General features: G+C 39.4%; 1 protein-coding gene across 4 annotated transcripts in view; it reads right to left on the bottom strand.

Moving 5' to 3' along the window:
- The window catches only part of HIBCH (3-hydroxyisobutyryl-CoA hydrolase), a 46414-nt gene extending 37957 nt beyond the window's left edge, over positions 1–8457 (bottom strand). For 2 of the 4 annotated variants that reach the window (XM_075093940.1, XM_075093939.1), the window contains exons 1-7: positions 8287–8366; positions 7496–7570; positions 7266–7308; positions 6352–6492; positions 4828–4912; positions 3462–3542; positions 1329–1381 (exon numbers count right to left, since the gene is read on the bottom strand). In XM_075093940.1, the coding sequence (XP_074950041.1) occupies positions 1329–1381; positions 3462–3542; positions 4828–4912; positions 6352–6492; positions 7266–7280 (375 nt within the window). In that variant the 5' untranslated portion in view covers positions 7281–7308; positions 7496–7570; positions 8287–8366. Of the gene's footprint in view, positions 1–1328; positions 1382–3461; positions 3543–4827; positions 4913–6351; positions 6493–7265; positions 7309–7495; positions 7571–8286 lie in introns of all 4 variants that reach the window. The other 2 variants (XM_075093938.1, XM_075093937.1) reach the window with 1 other exon arrangement.
- Between the last annotated feature and the right edge of the window lie 10236 nt (positions 8458–18693).

The following is an 18693-nucleotide window of genomic DNA, read 5'->3' as shown; positions in this document are numbered from 1 at the left end:
AGGACAAAAGTCTATTCCTGCTTAGGCAACAATCATAATGAGCAATCTATAGGACCTTTAAAAAGACATCAGCTGCTGGCCAGTTTTGCTTTTTCATAGCTATCTATAAAATAAATGGACTTCCTATCTCTTATCCACAAATCTTCAGGCCTTCTATGTTCAATAAGAACTTTTTTCTGCAAGAAGAGTTACAAGACTAGTCATTTTTATGCTGGAAACAATTTATGTATACTAGATCGGGGGACGGGAATGGTTATCTAGCTGAGATCTTTGGGGCTTGGCAGCAGAGAAGCAAAGGCGAAGAGACCTATCACATGTTTTGACCACAAGTTGGAAAAAAATCACAATCAAAACCAACAAAATGAAATGTGCAAGGAAAGAGGGAAAGGGAAGAGTCATGACAGGTGATGGATCACATAGTGTTCCACTTCTTGCATCCTGTCTTTGACAAACTTAATTTAAATAGCCTGTACCCCCATACCATACTGACATGCAAGAAAATATAAATCTAAGTGACAATATGGCAGACAGACTTCACTGTCAAGCTCATTGTTCAAAATAACTTAATATTACTGTATTCTGCTCCCTGCTATGATGCAAATATATCCGACGGATGTCAAAGTGAAGGTAATAGAGTTTTAGCATACAGAAAAGCATGATATGCCCTTTTAACTACCTATTCATGGTGTTTAGAGCCAACAATTGCTGAAACAATTATTAGCACTGAGTATAACTAGCAATGTGACAGTGTCTTCCCCATGTTGCTTTAGTAATAAGGTGCTGCCTTCTCAGGGTCAGGCAGCGGGGGGAATCAGGATCTTATAACTTGTATTTTAGGAGTAATGCAGAGGTGAGAAAGTAGATGCATTTCCAGATTATTTGTTGGAAAAATACAGAACTCATGAATGTCTGTTAAAGTATAGCTTAGAATGATATTTTTACAATTTTTCAAAGAGTTGTCCTTTAATTGTATTTTTATACAGTTCCATTTTTTAATGCACTCTGAATGGAAAACTCTTCTTAGCTCACTCACACTTCAGTATTCTGAAAACCTTTGTGAGGGTTGCTTCCTACAGTGACAGGATTTTGCTCTTTTTCTCAACACAACTGGCAGATCCTTAGAGAAAGTTGTTGCACTAGAAGAGCAGGGATCTACCCCGACATGCAAGAGACAAAGGTTCAGATTATGATGTTTGTTCTTGAATTGTTTGAAATGCCACATGTGCACTTCATTCAACTCAAGTACAGAATATTAGTTTACTTTAAAACAAATTTACATTGCTTTAAACCAAATTATATCAGCGATCACACCAAGATACTTAACTTACCCCTCCCATTGTAATGCCATCGATCAATGCCACATAAGGCTTCTTGCAAGTGCCTGTAAGACATGTAAAAAAATATTGTGCATTTTTTTCAAAAGAGTGGACCTGTGACTAACTGTATATGTGCCACATTTCCCCATGTCTTACTTCAGCAAGAGCAATGGAAAATAAAGAGTAAATTCAACAGTAAAATATCTTATATGTAATTCTTAAGCAATGAAAAGAAACACCAGTTACTGACTTACTGCATTCTGAGTGTTGTAAGAGAACATTATACAATCACCCAATGTCAGGTTGTTTGCTATGTGAGCACCTGACAATTTAGCCACATCTGGCTATTATAAATAGCTTTGTAGGATGTTGGAACACAGCAGTTTCCCTTTCACCCCATCTCACAGCCTGGATTAACAGCACAAGCGTGTACCAGCCCTCCAGAACTTTACTACAAAGCCAGGTGTGTTGGTAGGTTTGAACCAAAATGTGACTATGAACTACTGCAATGCAAACATGTTCTGTCTTGCCAACTCTGTTGCATGTTACAATGCTGAGTGTGGTGCAGACAGGCTGAGATGATAATGTCCTGAAGTACCACAGTTTTATCTATCAACTTCATCTGTTGGGACCTTTAGGAGGCATGAAACTAAAGACCTTATACTTTCAATTACCATTCACGGAAAGATTCAGAAGTTCACTGTGAATGAAACCGCTGCCTCATATTCAGTGTTTTCAGGTCAGACTTTAAAAAGTTCAGTCAGATTGCTGATACCAGTATCCACTGCAACCACGTTGGTAGCTTTTCTGCAGCAACTACAGAGCCTTGTTTAAAAAAAGAACTATTTTAAAAGGCAATTCAATCCTTCAAATTAGTAGTTGGAAAATATAACACAATTGCATTTTTAAATTTGTTCTTACATGAACATTAAGCTACTGCACAGGCTCTAGATGCTGGTCTTTGAACTAAATTTCTATAGAAGCATGCCTTTCCAACAGCAAATGCTGTGAAAGCAGCTCCCCTGTGTATTTTTAACTTGTAAGATATAAATAAATCTTTTTGGCAGAAATCTCGGTCTTAAATGAAGACAATCATGCCAAAGTTATCAAAAATCTAGGTTTTGTAATTACGTGCATTACAGAACACCCTAATAATTAAAAAAAAAAAAACAACAACCCCACAAACTTTTAAAGTTATACTTTAAAACTTTTAAAGTATGTACCCTTGCAATACTTTAATAGGCTAGAATAGGTAGCTGGAAGGGACCTACAACAATCATCCAGTCCAACTGCCATGGTAATACTAGTTTTTCCCAAGTACATTAAACTATTTTTCTTGATGACGGCAAGAAAGGTACATAACAAACATGTTAAAACCGGAAACTCTGTCCAACAAAGTAAAAATTATTTTTCAGAAATTACTCAGACTCTAATAACTACACTCTTCTGTCAACCTAAGCTGTCCACTCCCATCCTGTAGTGACTAATACTGGATACAATGTTTGAAAACTCAAACTGTATTCAATTAAAGTATGTTTGGAGAAGTTTCTTCTCACTCAAACATTCAACTTTTGACTTTTACCCTAAAGAATTAATATACTTTCTTAATATCTTTTTAACCTAGTAAACTTTACCCAGTGCCTTTGCTGTCAGTTATTTTAAGACCACATGCTCCTAGGCTCTTTGCAATAAACTACAGCAGTTAACTCCTAGCTTGAGTATTCATTCATGCAGTTTATTTAAGTGGAAAGTTTTAACATAATTTAATCTTCTGCTTTCCAACTAAATATTAATGATTTTCCATGTTTCTATTTTCATCTCAGTTCTTCTTTGAAGCAGATCAATGAATATTTAGTGCAGCACTGCACTGCCGGCATCTAAGACTTAATTCATCCATAGCGCAAATATAACTACCCAGAACAATGGGATGGGATAAGGTAGCTATTGTAATAGCTTAAACAAAACAAAGAAATTCTGCATGCAAGGTATAAAAATGAGATGTTACAATACTGGTATTGAACTTGCTAAAGAAAAATATTACTTTATTATGTTAGTGCAGTCTTTTATAGATTAGCAAAGAAAGAAAGTGAATTTACATTCAAAGCCACTATTATGAAATCTGTACTGCTTCAAATTCACTCATACCAATGGCATTGTTCAGGATATATTCTTCTCTGAAGAAATCTTTTGTCAGTCTATCTCCAACTTTTCCTGCATCTGCGATGGCTTAAGAGAAATAAAAATTCTGAAGATAACTCAGGTTAATAGAAAATACAATAACAAGTAAAAAAATTAATATCACATAAGTTTTTTCCCTTCAACAATCAAACAGCAACTTAATCCTGCTTTATTTTAAGTGAGAAAATTTGCTCAAATTTAAATATGAAAGCAATGTTTCAAATTTGAGTTAATTCTATTAAGCTGGAGACTTTTGTCACATACTCTTGTGAGAGTGCAGTCCATTTTCTATGCTATGGAACCCCTCCTAATGTCTGGTAGTCTTGTTTGGATATTTCGTATCAGTATATAGACCAGCCACTTAAAACTGATTAGACTGAAGACTCTGAATATTAAAAATGAGAAGCCAATTAGAGAAAGTGTCCTGGTTTCAGGCGGTATAGAGTTAATTTCCTTCCTGATAGCTGGTATGGTGCTGTGTTTTGCATTTAGTATGAGAATAATGTTTGTAACACACTGATGTTTCAGTTGTTTGTAAGTAGTGCTTACACTAGTCAAGGAATTCTGCTTCCCATGCTCTGCCAGGTGCACAACAAGCTGGGAGGGGAGGGGGCACAGCCAGAAGGGCTGACCCAAACTGGGCAAAGGGATATCCCATACCATACGATGTCACGCTCAGTATATAAACTGGGGGGCGTTGGCCAGGGGACATCAATTGCTGCTCGAGGACTGGCTGGGAATTGGTCGGCAGGTGGTGAGCGGCTGTATTGCTTGTTTTCCCTGAGTTTTGTTTCTCTCACTCTCTCATTTTCCTTTTCATTACAATTTATTATTATTAATTTATTTCAATTACTAAACTGTTCTTATATCAACCCACAAGTTTTCTTACTTTTGCTTTTCAGATTCTTTCCACCCTCCCACCAGGGGAGGGGGAGGAGCAGCTGTGTGGTGCCTGGCTGCCAACTGGGGCTAAACCACGTAATAGAGCTACCTATGAGGACGCTTCAAATTTCTTGTAAAGAAGCTGTCAGTAATGAAAATCTGGGAAGAAGAAGGTAGAGACAAGAACCCTCTCTTCCCAGGAATGACCAGCTGCTATTACCAGTTATTCATAAAAACGCCAATTTTTACTCTTTCATACAATGTTCTGACAGCCGTCTCCTGACAAATAAATAGCATCTGCACATCAAGGTGTTAGAAATCAGCACAACTAACCTCTCTTACTATTACGTAGCAAGCCTCCCTTTACCTGAGTCACAGTCAATGAAGGAAATTAACGCAAAGTAGTAACTGGTGAAAATATGTCAAATGCTTAAGTGACCACAGTCCTTACCTTTGATGTCACCTCCAGCACAAAAAGCTTTTCCTCCTGTTCCCTTTATAATTATTAGAAAAGTTTCAGGATCTTGCTCCCAAGTCTAAAAAGAAGTAAAAGTTTCCATGTAAGATTAAAGTATGTGAAAAAATGCTTTCTCTGTGTACTGTATGTAATTCTTATTTTCCTTTTTCAAAAAGCAAATCAAAGCACTCTTAAAATAGTTTGTCTTAAACTGAAGTCTGAGACCAAAATGTCTTTCTGCCACTCTTGTGTCCTGTTCAATCTTGACACCAGAGATCAGCAGAGCTGCTTCGTGTATTTCAGAAAAACACCTATGTGGAGCTCCTGATCTCTGAAGAAAGGCAGCACTCCCTAAAACAGGGCCCATCATAAATCTCAAAGGGCAGAAAGCTGGGAATATGGAAGATATAGTAACAGCGTTTCAGGCCAAATAATGGAAGTTGTGTAAATCTAAGATGCATGGCAAGGAAAACAATATTTAAATTGTGGATGGATTTTGTCAAAATTACTGCAATCAGTGCTAATCAAGGACTGGATCAAATCAATTTGTACACAGTTTTTTTTCTAGGTACAAAGGCTATGGAGAGTGGGTTCTGAATTAAACACACTGGTACAAGACTTCAGCAGTGGTGCAACCACACTGAGAATATGATGCCTTTTACAGGCTTCCCCACACACGTAAACTATGCTTATATATCCCTTATTCAAGTAAATGTACCCAGATAAAAGGGAGACAAGACACTTCCATACACCAGCAACTCTACTTGAAGTTATGCCACCTTTTAAGGCTGTGCTTCAAATAAAGCCCAGTACTCTGCAGTACAAATTAATTTTTCTTTAAGTTTTCTTCAAAGAATGCGTAAATTTGCAGCAACGTGACCATTTACCAAAATACGAAAAAGCAGGCAACTACTCAACAAATACTGGTATGTAGCAAGTTTGACTTTGTGCATATAATAAATATTATCATTAAAATAAAAAGGACCATTTGCACGCTTAAAATTTCAAGTTACTTCACTAGCTTGTAGAAAGAGCACCTGGAAATCCATAAAGTTCTTCCTTAAGGAATGACACCGAGAGCACCTTGATTCCTATTACCTATATCTTTTATTTCAGCCATGCAGCCACCCCACAAAAAATGCAACCAATCAGAGGCAACACCACTGTATAGCTTGGAATTCATGCATGCTCACTGACCGGCTGGGTGTTGCCAAAATGAACGTATAAACTCTTGAGCACTGCTTGCTTTTAATTCAGTCCTGGTTTTAATATGGGCGTCTCTTATCTATCCAGATGGTAAGTTTGAATTTGTCTGACAGCTTGTTTATTAGAAAGAGAAGACACGTCAAACTTGCTTGAAACTGTCCTTTCCCATCCTATAAATCTGAGCTCATTGGCCAATGCATTCACACTGACTTTCATTCTTTAAATCAGTACACTAAGAAGTGTCAAACTGAATTTTAGAATTTGTTTCAGATAACACATGTATAGTGGATGGGTGGAAGTGGAGCTACTAACCTTTATTTGTGGATAAATTTGTTTGATCATAGAGACATTTAGTGCATTGAGAGCCTTGGGTCTATTCAAAGTTATTATTCCTGCACCTCCTCTGTTTTCCAACAACACTTCAGCTGTCAAATCTGTATGCTTAGACATTTTCTGTACATGCAAAAAAAGGCAAACAAATAAAGCAAACGCCATCAGTTAGATACCTTGAATAACATACATACGAGAGTGTTTACGGAAATATATTCTCAAACGTACTATTTCAGATAATAAAACTTGTATTTTTTAATTGTATGCTAAGGCTTTCCCACTGTATTTCAAGATTTATTTGCATTTCCTAAACAGTTCTTTTGAAACCACTTTATGTTTGAGTCCTAATAACCCTCAGAGAAGTTTTTGAGCCACATACTCTTTGACAATGACATCTGAGTTCATTTAAAAAAAAAAAAAAAAACAAAACACCAAACCATAAAAGCATGGTTATCTAGGTCTTGACATTCTGAAAATACCTGCAACAGTTATAACAATGACAGTTCCATGTGTCCCTACTGGCAGTTTCACACTGCAAAACCAAATGTACACATCACTTTGTAAGTAATTTTTAACAGTAGAGAACAAATCACTAAACTATTTTCACAACTGATTTCAAACTTACATTTGAATGATATTTAAGGAATATATGGAAGCTAACGTAGAGACTAGCTGTAAAAGTAGGTAAGGCCAAAATAATTAAACTTTAACTTGCATTTTAATAGAAACTTGTAACAAAGTGCTCAAAGATGTGGGCAATATTATGCCTGAGTAATAAGTGATGGCATTCAGAACCACTGTGAGCAGACACATCAGAAGTTGTATGTATTGTCTGTCTCAAGGGAGTCTGGAGTCCTAAAAGCTTCCAACTCAGTCAAACAAGATGCTATTCTTACCAAATGTTGTAACATTACTTGCAGTCTGTTGAGTGGCTTCAGCCTGAAAAATAAATATTTAAAAGACAGCTAAACCCATACACCCGCTACATAATCCCCAAATATATGACTGCTGAGTTAAGCAAAGCTTTGTCAGAAAGATTTCTGAACACAATTGTTTTACATTCTCCTTTTTAAAATCAAGTAAAATTAGTTTTGAAATCAAAACAGTTGGAAACTTCTTTGCTTACTAGTAAACAGACAGCAGATACCAATGCCAACTACTAATGTTTTCTATGTGTTCAGTTTCAAGTTAGAAGGTGAACCTGTAAATAAGAAGACAAAGAGTTTGGGGGATATGTTTGATGTTTAGCAGCATGTGTCTTTTTAAAATTGTCAGCCTTTTTCTGGACATTTAAATATTAGTATTTTAAAAAAAATCAGTCTTGTCAAAAACCTGTGCATTTCCAAAGCTTCCATTACACCAAACCTGCCCTCACACCCTTGCACGTATGTACATTTACATCGGGTTTGTGTAACAGCTTGCACAGGGCCCAAAGGAGACGCCCACGCTGCGATGTTTTGTGAACACGTCACTCAATTTAAGTAATGAGGCTGTTACTTATTATTACTGTATCTCATTGAGGAGGACAGTTAACAACGGCATCTGCGGGACTTCAAACATTGGGCTTGTGTCAATATTAATAAGCGACTTCATCTTTCAGCTATTTTAAGAGCACAAAACACTGCCCATTAACATGTTACACGCTAACATGCCGGCACCCTAAGATAGTTTTTAAGTTTGTGCTCGTTTTAGAGCGGGAAAGCTGATCTACGCCTGGCTAATCTATGCCTAAATTATATTTTATGCCAGTTCGGGGGTTCACAATCCCCGGCATTAGAGGCCCTCCCAGACTCATCGCTCCCTGCCGCGAAGCTGCGGGCGCTGCCGGCCCGGCGCCATTTGAAGACCTTCAAGGCGGGCATGAGGGGGGAGAAGTCTGCTCACGCCTGAGGGTGGTCATCGCCGCTCCCCCGTTACCTGGGCAGCGGCCTCAGCAGCCGGGACGCCATGGCGGCAACCGGCGCGGTGGATCGCCGTCACCGGGTAAGCGCTGGGCCGGCGTGCAGGGCGGTGAGGGGCATGATATGGCGCATGCGCGGGGGAGCGGGCGGGGGGAGGGGCGCCACTCCCCTCAGCCACCGTCACCCTGCCACGGGGAACGGGAGGCTCTGAGGGGCCGCCGCCGCCTCGGGGTCCCTGGCTACCCGGCGGCTCTGAAGGGCGGCCGTCTGCTCCTCCCCAACAGCCCTCTTCTAGTCAGCGCAGCGACTAACAAAGGCAGAATTGCATGAAGGGTTTTCCTTACCTTGACAGGTTCTGGGCCGAAGGGGTGCTGCTCCCTATCCTGGATTAGGCCAGGAGGTGTGAGGACGCGAGTTGAGGCTGTTCTTTCGACTGTGAAGCAAATGACGCCGTATGTAGAAATAACTTAAACCGTAGTGGTTGCAGTCCAACAAGGTGGAGAAAGCTGCGTTGCTAAATTAATCTTCAAAGCCAAGCTTTGTGGACTGAAACTGCATTTTGACAATCTATTGTTTTCAGTAGCAAAACCGGTTTCTTAATTTCTGACCTCCCTGTTTCTCCAAATCTACACCTGCTGCCACACCTGCGCTGCCCTCTTAGCTACTGACAGAGATAAGCGAGCTAGGATTAAAGAGCTGCTCTAACGTAATATCCCACCAAAAACTGGTTGTCCTAGAAGGTAAACACAGGGATTAAGCAGTTAACATGGTGACTGCCCCAACAGTACCTAGAGACAGAACTGCAAGCTGAAACACAGCCTGTGTTCAGCATGAAGGGACCCAGAAACTGCAACCGGGAGAGTTCTCACTTTTTTAAAAAGAGGAGATTAAGGCATTTGAGAATTTATGGACATCATAGTAGGAGTCCTTAATACTGAATTCACTTTTATTTCAGTAACTACACCAAACCAGATGTTTTTAGGCTGGCACATACTAGCATGAGACTGATACTGAAAAAAAAAGTGTGATGAACCACAGAATAAATGACAATACAGTGCGTTAGGTAGAAATGTAGCTTTATCATCTCTAGGTGTAGCAAGTTCTTAGCACTGGCTGCCTTAGTTCACATTTGTATTTTAAGAAAAATCTTAAAACCTTGTAGCAAAATTATTTTGCTGGACCAAAAAAATTGCAGCTCTCAGAAGCATTTCTAGAGAAGTCCCCAGAGGGCAACCTTGCTCTTCATTTCAAGAAATGATTCAGTCCCTGCTTGTGGCAGCATCGTCTGTAATGGCATTTCCATTGCAGTAACTCTCAGTGTATATTAAATTTGGTTGTAAAAATCTTAAACTAAATGGGCACAAAAAAAGACCAGAACGCTTCTGTATTATGCAGTCCAGTTTTCAGTCTTGTGCACTCTGAACAAAAAATAACAGAACAGGACATGAGGTGCTTTTGCAGGCATTGAGAGGACTGCCTACTGCAAACTAACTAATTGCAGAATTCATTAGGTAATACAGACTATTCGAACTTTTACGTACAGACTATATGAGCGTCTAAGATGCAGCCTATTACGATCATCTGAAGTATATACAGCTTTATATGCTGGTTTATAGCAAGTACCATGCAATTAAATCTAGACCCATCTAAATAACACCAAGTTATTACAGTTGACAAATCTGAACCCATAGATTTTTTTTTTAATTATTATTATTTTTGAGGATGAGATAACTCAGAGTCTCTCATCCAGGCACAACTAAATTGTGGGGGGTTTGATAAGCAGGTAACATTTTTGTACTTTGTATCCTATGCCTGAAAGTCTGTACACTTCACAGACAAGTATGAGCAGAACCCTTCTGTAAGGTAATCTTTTTGTTAGTGGTGTTGTGGAAATGAAGAATCAGTGTGTGGAAGCTAGCCTTGGGTAAGAGCAGGTGGAGGCTGTTTGAAACCCCTGGAAATCTCTTAACAAATTCCACCTGCACATGATGCACGTGGGCAAGGCTGTGATCAGGACATGATTACATAGGATGTCTTTTTCTGGAGTCCAAAATAGAAGTCAGTGATCTGATTCATCTTTTACTTCTGGGGATTTTAACATGTTTCCCCCCTATCTATTCCCCCTCCAGCTTCTGTATAAGTAATGGTGTAGACCCTTTCTTTGTTGTCTTCCAGTTATATGTCTGATTTAGAACTAGAGTGGGGCCTGCTCATTTGTAAGCAATGAAGTAAGAGCAAGCATTGTCTTGCAACAGCTACTGATTTCTTTCCACAGTGCTAACACTGAATTTATGCTTAATGTTTAAACTCTTTTCCTTTTTTTTTTTTTTTAATTGGTTTCAAGAAGAAGGGGTGGTGACAGAAGAGCCGTCTTCCTTGAGCCTAGCATTCTACTTCACTTTAAAACATAGTGGTAGTGGCTTGAATCTACCTGTAGTTTTTTGAGGGGCAAGGGGTGGTAGGTGTTAGAAAACTGCGATTTTGTTACAGACAGCTATTTAGTGACTGAAAGCTAGTCCAAACTCAGATATCATCCTGGTGTTTAATTGTTCTCCAGCACACCCCATGTTCTGCAGAGTGGAATATGAAAGTGAAAATGTTTCCTAAAAGATAAATAAATAAAAAAACTTCTATTAGTAGAAATAGGAAAAAGAGTAAAAATAATGGAGCTGCATGAGAATAAGCGGAATGAGATGACCTTTAACCTGGGAGTTTATCAATGTTATTACTATTAGCAAAGAGGGCTGCAGGAGACTGGGGGTAAGCAGCACCCCTAGTAACCAAGCCAGGAACTCAAGGAGGAGTATAAGCGCAATAGCCAGAAGGATAGGCAGGTTGTAATTCTCCCCTTGGAGAAATTTCTTGGCAGTGTGTTTAGCAGGTTTGGAAAGAGAAAACAAATTGTAGACTGTAGGAGGACTTCAGAGTTAAGCAGATGTTTTTGGGTTTTGTTTCTGGGGTTTTTTGGTTTCTTTTCCAGAAAAACATATATATAACTTCAGTATGTGGGAGCCCATGCTCCCAAGAAGGATTCCAAGAGCAGCTCAGCTGCGTTCTGTGTGCCACCTATATACCCCTAATTAATCATTAATTTGTACCTCTCACTTACTTGCCTCTGAGAGCTCTCAGTGTAGTTCACTGAGACCAGATAATAAATGGTACAAGTACTGCGTCATGTCCTGTGCTTCTGCATCTGGGCTTGCTGTAAATTTAATCTTTTCCTTTGCTGGTCTAACAGCTAGCACCTAATTTCTCTAAGTGTGGGTAGTAAGTGCATCCTTACAGTATATGAAGGTAAGGAAAAATGAGTCTGTGAAAGCCTGAGGAATAGAATGGGAAAACTTCCAGTTCATCCCTGCTAACTGGCTATTACTCTACTGACAAGCAGTGCTCAGGTTGGGTTTTTTTGTAGTCCAGTCTCAGTTGACAATATTCTAAAACACGTCCACAGATGACAGGTTCAAATTTCCTTGCACCAATGTGGACACCTAGTACTGCAGTGGAGAGTCAGTGAGAGTAGAAGCAGATTTAAAATAAGTGGAAAACTAATCTGTTTCTCCATTCTCTAACAATAGGCCAGCCCAGGGAAGAGCTGAAACACAGGACACACATATGTAATATGGAGAGGCAAATTTTTTTTTAATTGAATTTTTAAAAATTATTTTCTCTGTAGAGCAATCCCATGGGAACAGAGTGCCTTCCCCAGGGATTTTAGTCAGAGACTTTCAGATAATGCATCCATATAACATATGAAGTCATAGATTTGGGAGCTAATGGCATGCAGTAGTGAATTTCTCATGTAACAAGAAAGTGTGTGAGAGGGGGAAAAAAAGCCTTTATTTTCTTTTTTCCTTTTTTTTTACCAGTTAATTTGCATCTTATCAGTGGGGAACTAGAAGTGTTTGGAAAAGGGTGAAAGCAAATGCATAATGAAACAGCGTGAGTGTAGTAGTTTCCCTTTTCTTTTGGCCTCAGAGGGCACCAGGGACAGTGTGGGGGTGGCTGGGTGCTGCTGCAGACGCTGCCGTGTTGATGAGGGCGGGAGAAGGGCCCCTGGCAAGGTCCAGCCACCGGTGGGTTCCTCCCCTCCCACCACCCCAGCTTAGACATATACCACACACGCCGCATCCACCCTGCCAGTACCCCCTAGGTTCGACAGGACGGTTCGACAGGACCCTAGGCAAACACCCTCCTACGTCTTTCTTCCCTGCTGCCACAAAGCAATCTGTCACTCTTCCCCTCGAACCACCCTGCGCCTACGTAGAAAACCATAACTGTAAGGAACACCCCTTCCCTCCCCACGGGTCTGTTCTTCTTTGTGGGTGAAAAATGCTGTCTTCCTGGAGATCTGGTCACCCCTGAATTTGGCTTTGAGACCCAAGCTGTTTGATACCTTTTAGGACCACCGCTTGGAAAGCTCTGCTATTGTGTTAGTTTTTCATTTGCATATAATTGCACATGTTCAGGTGGGAAGGGGCTATTTGCTTCCCACTTGCTTTGATATGCCTCCCTTCCTAAGAGGACCGCTTCCTTCTCTTCCTGCTCTCAGCTTCCCACGCATCCAGCAATGAGAAATGCTGCAGAAAACTGACCAGCTACCAACCCGCCCACCTGAGGAGGAGGAGCACTAGCAGCAGCAGCACATTTCTCTCTCTCTCTCTCAGCTCTTTAAACACAGTTAAAAAGAGCTGTAGTGTGGGTGGAAATAGCTGTAGGGAGTGTGTGTGGGAATGGGGCCAGACGAAAGTGAATTTTCTGTGGTAGGACAGTTACGTCTAGTGGACCAAAAAAATCGCCTAAGGATATCTTACTGCTGAGGAGGTCTTTGGGTGTATAATTAGTTCTTAAGGTCGAGTTTTCCAGGTCTGGAAATGAAAGAGTTTCTTTTTCCCTGGTAGTGCAAGTGATGGGTCGGTGGCAGCCAGCACTCCTCACTGGGGGAAGCTTGCCTACAAGACTTCAGGAGTCTGTTTAGCAAATAATATTTGTATTGCATACTGTTGTGTCACCATGTCTCTTGTTCTGCTCACGATGTATGTGCTTGATTCTGTGAGAGTCAGAGCTGCCTGTAGGTAGGAAGAGGAAAAGGCATGTGGCTTTCACACAGTGTGGGTCTATATTTCAAGATACCATCCCTGTTGGACCTCTTGAGATAGCACTATCCTAGAATAGCAGTTAATTCAAGATTTATTCTAAATATGTACTTCATAAGGAATTAAATTCAAACTTATTTATGTTAACAGGGCGTTATTTGAGGTACTTTGCTTGTATTACATGAAAACAGTAGTGAAGCTAGTATAGGCAAACAGAACTTGTAAGACTAGTGATATGGAATGCAAAGTGATACTGCTGTTCCTTAGGAAATACCTCCAATAGACTCCAAGAACCAAGGCTACAGAACAGCTTTCAGGCTCTGAGTTGGTTTGACTTAGCTATCTGGAATACAGGTTTTACAATATGTAATCCAAATTAAATTTGTCCTAACCTAAGCTAGTTACATGCATTCTTCTCAACCCAAAACTCTACCCATAAATTTATTTGGCTAGCTTTCTCACCAGCATCAGACTTTCCATTTATGTTACTGATGCAGAATCTTGTATCAGGATGCGGTCTGTAATGATTCCAAGAGATGCAAGAACAGCCAGTTAATGAAATTTGACTCTCAACATATAGGAGATTTTTTACAAATATTGCATGGGGCATGTAGTTCTCTCCTAGTGAGTAGAAACCTCAAACTTGGTATTTGAATGGTTTTAGCCCTGTGAAGTAACTTTCTTCATGGAAAAGGAGTGCACACTGGAGTGCGAAATCCTGTCACAAGGCAGCTTACCTTCCAGTCAAGACATAGCACTTTGGCAGACCCATTTCACAGACCAGGAATGCGCAGATACAAGGCAGTAGGGAACTGGGGCTCGCTAACTTTGGTGCCTCCCCTCTGCCAGCCTACCTCCTGCAGCTCCGAAGATTTTACCCTAGAGCAGGAATGAAAAATGCAGGCATAATTCCTTACACTGATCAGCTCAGAAACAAAGGAAGTTATGAATAAACCTAATTAACAGATTGCATGTGACACAACATAAAGATCAGCTGATGGACTTATGTTAGCAAGAGCTAGAGCAGTATCAATGGAGATGTAACCTTAATGGAACTAATTATCCTGACATTTAAAAAGTCTTATTTCTGAATGGTGATTAGTATTTTAAATATATCCTTATAACCTTCCACCGAATCTTATGTAACTCATAATTATAATCTACTGGAATTACCTACCCACCCTGAGGAGGAACAATATTCCAATTAGTAAATTCATGTCACTTGACTGATTTAGTTTAAAACATTGCAGTAATTCCTTTGTCGGTAGCATTTTGAAGCACTATTGGCCCGCGTGTAATTCTACCTCGCATTTAGCATTGGTTCAGTTAACTTTAAAGGTAGTGCTTTTCATACCTTTTATATCAATGAATGTACATCAGATTTTAAATGCAGATTATATGCTTATCTTGCCAACTACTGTTAGCCTGAAATTTTCCTTATATGATCTACTGTGGTGGAATGATATTATTCAAGAAGCAGTTAAAAAAGAAAAAAAACCACACACACAAAACCCCAAACATTAGAATCATCAAAAGTCTAGTTTAGTATCTCAGTCCTGTATGTAACATTCCTTTTGGCCTCCCTGTTTTATCTGTTGTTCAGCTGGAATGTCACATGCTTTGGTCTCAAACCATCTGGTGCAAAACCCTTCCTTCTCAGGGGTCGTAGTGAACATCTAGTTACCTCATTTTGTTTCAGTCAAAATCATAGTGAATTAAGCACAAATGCATTTGATGCTAATTAGTAGCTTTCTGACAGCCCAGGGATTTGATGAGTGCAGAGAGCACCTCTGGTGTTTATTTTAAGAATTTGTTGCGCTAAATTAAAGTGAGACTCTTTAGCAGGGCAGTTTGGCTGACAGTGACAGTCAGTATCTTATTAAATGGATGTGTGTGTATTCAAACCTTCCCACATTACTCATCTGACACCTCGCACAGGTATTAATGTTCACTTGAAAAGATCTACATTTGATTTTAAAAGTCAATAACATTTTTCAAAATTTCTTTCTATTGTATTTAATTCTGTAGTACAACTAAAAGTGTTTATAAAATAATGCCTTTGAAGAACACTGCCTAGGGAAAGATATCTCATTTAATGCCACAAATGATACAAAGGACAGCAGAGCAGATTGCAGAACTTAAACATGAGGGGGAAAAAAAAAGGTCAGCAGAATAAACAGAGGCCTTTATGCTACTAAAAATTAAGCGTATATCATTCATTGCTACAGATGCATTCTGTTTGTAAGTACAAATTACCAGCCCCCAATATGGGGTAATTGTGAGCAAATGCTAGCTTCAATGGAACTCAATTTACCAGCTCTGTGTATAATTATTTACCTGGTGGAAAAGGCGTGTAGTGAGTCAGAAGGGAGAGTGTGTGTTTGTTTTAAAAAAGAAATGTGGTCATCCTGAATCATAAACAAAATTTCAATGGAAGTGACAGGGACAGAGTACTTGGTTCCTGGAGCACTCATTCAGGGATATACTGCTTGGTGAAGAAAGGCAGTGGCAGCCATGGCAGGGCACAATATAGATCTAAGTTGTTCACAAGCAAATGCATGGTCTCTAGTATTGTTAGCTCCTCTCTGTAGTCTCAGCCTTCTGTCTGCCCCGTGGATTTCATGATGCCTCTGGTTCTGTCCACAGAATCACAGAATGAATTATAGAATCATAGAATGTCCTGAGTTGGAAGGGACCCACAAGCATCAGTCTCCCTTTTCTCTCTTGCTCTCTGTCTCTGTGGTAGCAGGCTGGAATAGAGGTTCATGCTGCTAAGAGCAGTATATGGGAAGATATAATTATTTCAGAAATAACATGCGACACAGTGTGATTTAGTCATACTTTGACACACCTCTGTCTGCCAAGAAAAACGCAGGCACTACCTTACAGAACTGTTGCTAAGAGCACTTCTTCAGGCTCTAGGAGTGAGAAGATGCTTTATTGTATGGTTAACTGCAGGAGTTAACAGCAGGGTTTCAATCTGGGACCTGCCAAGATATTAAAGCACAGAAATCTGTTGCTTGAATTAAAGGCTGCACTTCTGCCTAGGAGATGTAGTACCATGTAGAATTAGCCTGGGGCATTATTTTGTAAATTTAAGACCCTTTGAAAGTGCTTTTGTTGACTCTTGTAGCCTAAAAACAACTAAGAGAAAGTTCTGGTCAGCACTAAGAAGAAACATCCTTTTTGTTTGTTTTATGTCAGTGTAAACAATTTTCTATGAAAGCAGAGACTTTATGTTAAAAAAAAGAAAAAGAAAAATCCATTTTCAATCTGACATGTTAATGGAAATCTCTCCCCCCTATCAATGAGCAGGAGAATCATGAAACACATTTGGACTGTGCATTCCTCTTCCTGTGCCACTACTAGCATCCTTGTAGCTTTTGTGAGCCTTTTGGAGCATTCACTGTTGACTAATTTCTTCCTAGTAAGAGACAGCTGGATTTTGCAGGTACAGCTGTCTGTCATCCTAATTACAATAGCAACATAGAATTTTCAACATTCTTCAAATAGTCAGAAGAAGCAGACACTGAGAAATAAATATGTACCTTTTTTACTATTCTGCTTTAGTTTTCACTTCTATAAAGTGAAGAAAGTAACCTTTACTGTCTCATTGTAATATCAAATTACCTTTATAGTTGGAACAGTTAGATGATATACAATGGTGATAACAAAAGGCATCTTGTCATTGCACAAAAGATAGCTCCCATTAATGAGCTAAAGCATAAGTATAGTTTATCTATATGTTTGCAGTGCATATACCAGAAAACGCTACATAGCATGATGACCCAGGAGTCTTCCAGAGGAAGAGGATTCAGATACCATGTGCTTTGAATTTCCGCGTTGCTTTACAAATCAACACATAGGATGTATTTTCTGCTTCTTTAAAAAAGAAACGAAAAGCTGCTCTGTAAACTGTTATAAACAGATATCCAACCAGGGTTTTGTATGTATGTTTGAAAGGATGCATGCTTTTCCTTGCTAAACAAATAATCTGACCACTGCTTCACATGCAAGCCTGTAATGCTGCCATCTATCAGCTGTTACCCAGCTCTACTGAAGGAAATGGGGATTTATATTTTTTTTTTATCATGGGACAAACAAATCTATGCTGTATTAAAATGTGCTCGCTCAGCCACACTCCTTTCCACAGGAGTATTTCAGTTATCTTTTCTTCTGAGGAAATTTCCCACCTAGCTGAGAATTTCCCACCATCTTCACTTTTCAAGTACAAAAAGCCTAGTATGTGCAGAAGTAAAAAGCCCAAAATTCTGTCACATCCTCCATGAATGGTATTTGCACAAGCAGTCAGCTCTCTGTTTCACATTAATTTGTTTGTTTTTGTAAGTTATTCACAATAAGCAGTCATTATGCTTGTAGGTAACATAATTACTCCCTAGGAAATGTCTGCAACAATGGATTATGACCTTGTCACTGCATAATAACAACCAGCAGCAGATCTCTCTGGAATATGTGGGGTTATTTCTAGAAGGTGAAGGAAAACATCCTCCCTAGAAGATGTCAGTTCATCTTAAATACCTGGAAACTTTTTGCCAAAGATTTCGGTGACCCATAGTGTATAACCTGCACCCTTCTTGAGCAGGAAGGGGAACTGTTTGCACATCTGTGTTAATCTTTCACACCTATCTAACATGTAGAATGTGGGCAGTATTTACATATCTCATAAAAAGCTATAGCTCAGCCATTTTCTTTTAAAGTGCTTCAACGCAGTAAATAGCTAAATGGAAGTTCAACTCTATAGAATTGAAACTGTCGTTTAGTTCACTTTCTGTCTCCGTTTCCCAGATAGGCCTGAGTTAATTAGTAGCCAACCTTCCAATACCCGTTTCCTCCTTTCAAGCCTGTTGTGTATAAATCATGTATATTTGTTCAGCCACTGTTGTTGTAGGGAGATCACCGCCACCCAGCTCAGAGTCCAAAGGTTTCCCACTTTTGTGTAGCTAATGAATCTAAAGGTGGGTAAGATAAGACAGGTTTTGTAAGCCTGTTACTGCATTCTATTTTAGTGATACTGCATTTACTTAAAATTCAGTGCTGCTGGGTCAAAATTTAAAATATATTGCAGTCTGAGGTTCTTAAAATTCTTCTCCAGTATTAGTATTTAGAATGGTATTGATGCTTAAATTCTTAATTTAGAAAGTAAGAGAGGGATACAAGGTAGACAGGCAACTTATGCGTCATGTACATTTATGTCCACACACATTTTCATTCTTGCCAAAGGAAATTATAAATAACCCATCTTACTGGAGAATTTTCAAGATTAGAAGTCTTACTTCTGCGAGTGCTGCCTGAAGGGTTTTTAGGCATCA

The sequence above is a fragment of the Phalacrocorax aristotelis genome, chromosome 5 (assembly GCF_949628215.1).
Source record: "Phalacrocorax aristotelis chromosome 5, bGulAri2.1, whole genome shotgun sequence".
Classification (NCBI taxonomy): Eukaryota; Metazoa; Chordata; class Aves; order Suliformes; family Phalacrocoracidae; genus Phalacrocorax; species Phalacrocorax aristotelis.
Note: the sequence above shows the minus strand (reverse complement) of the source record. Positions and strands in the feature narration are given on the sequence as shown.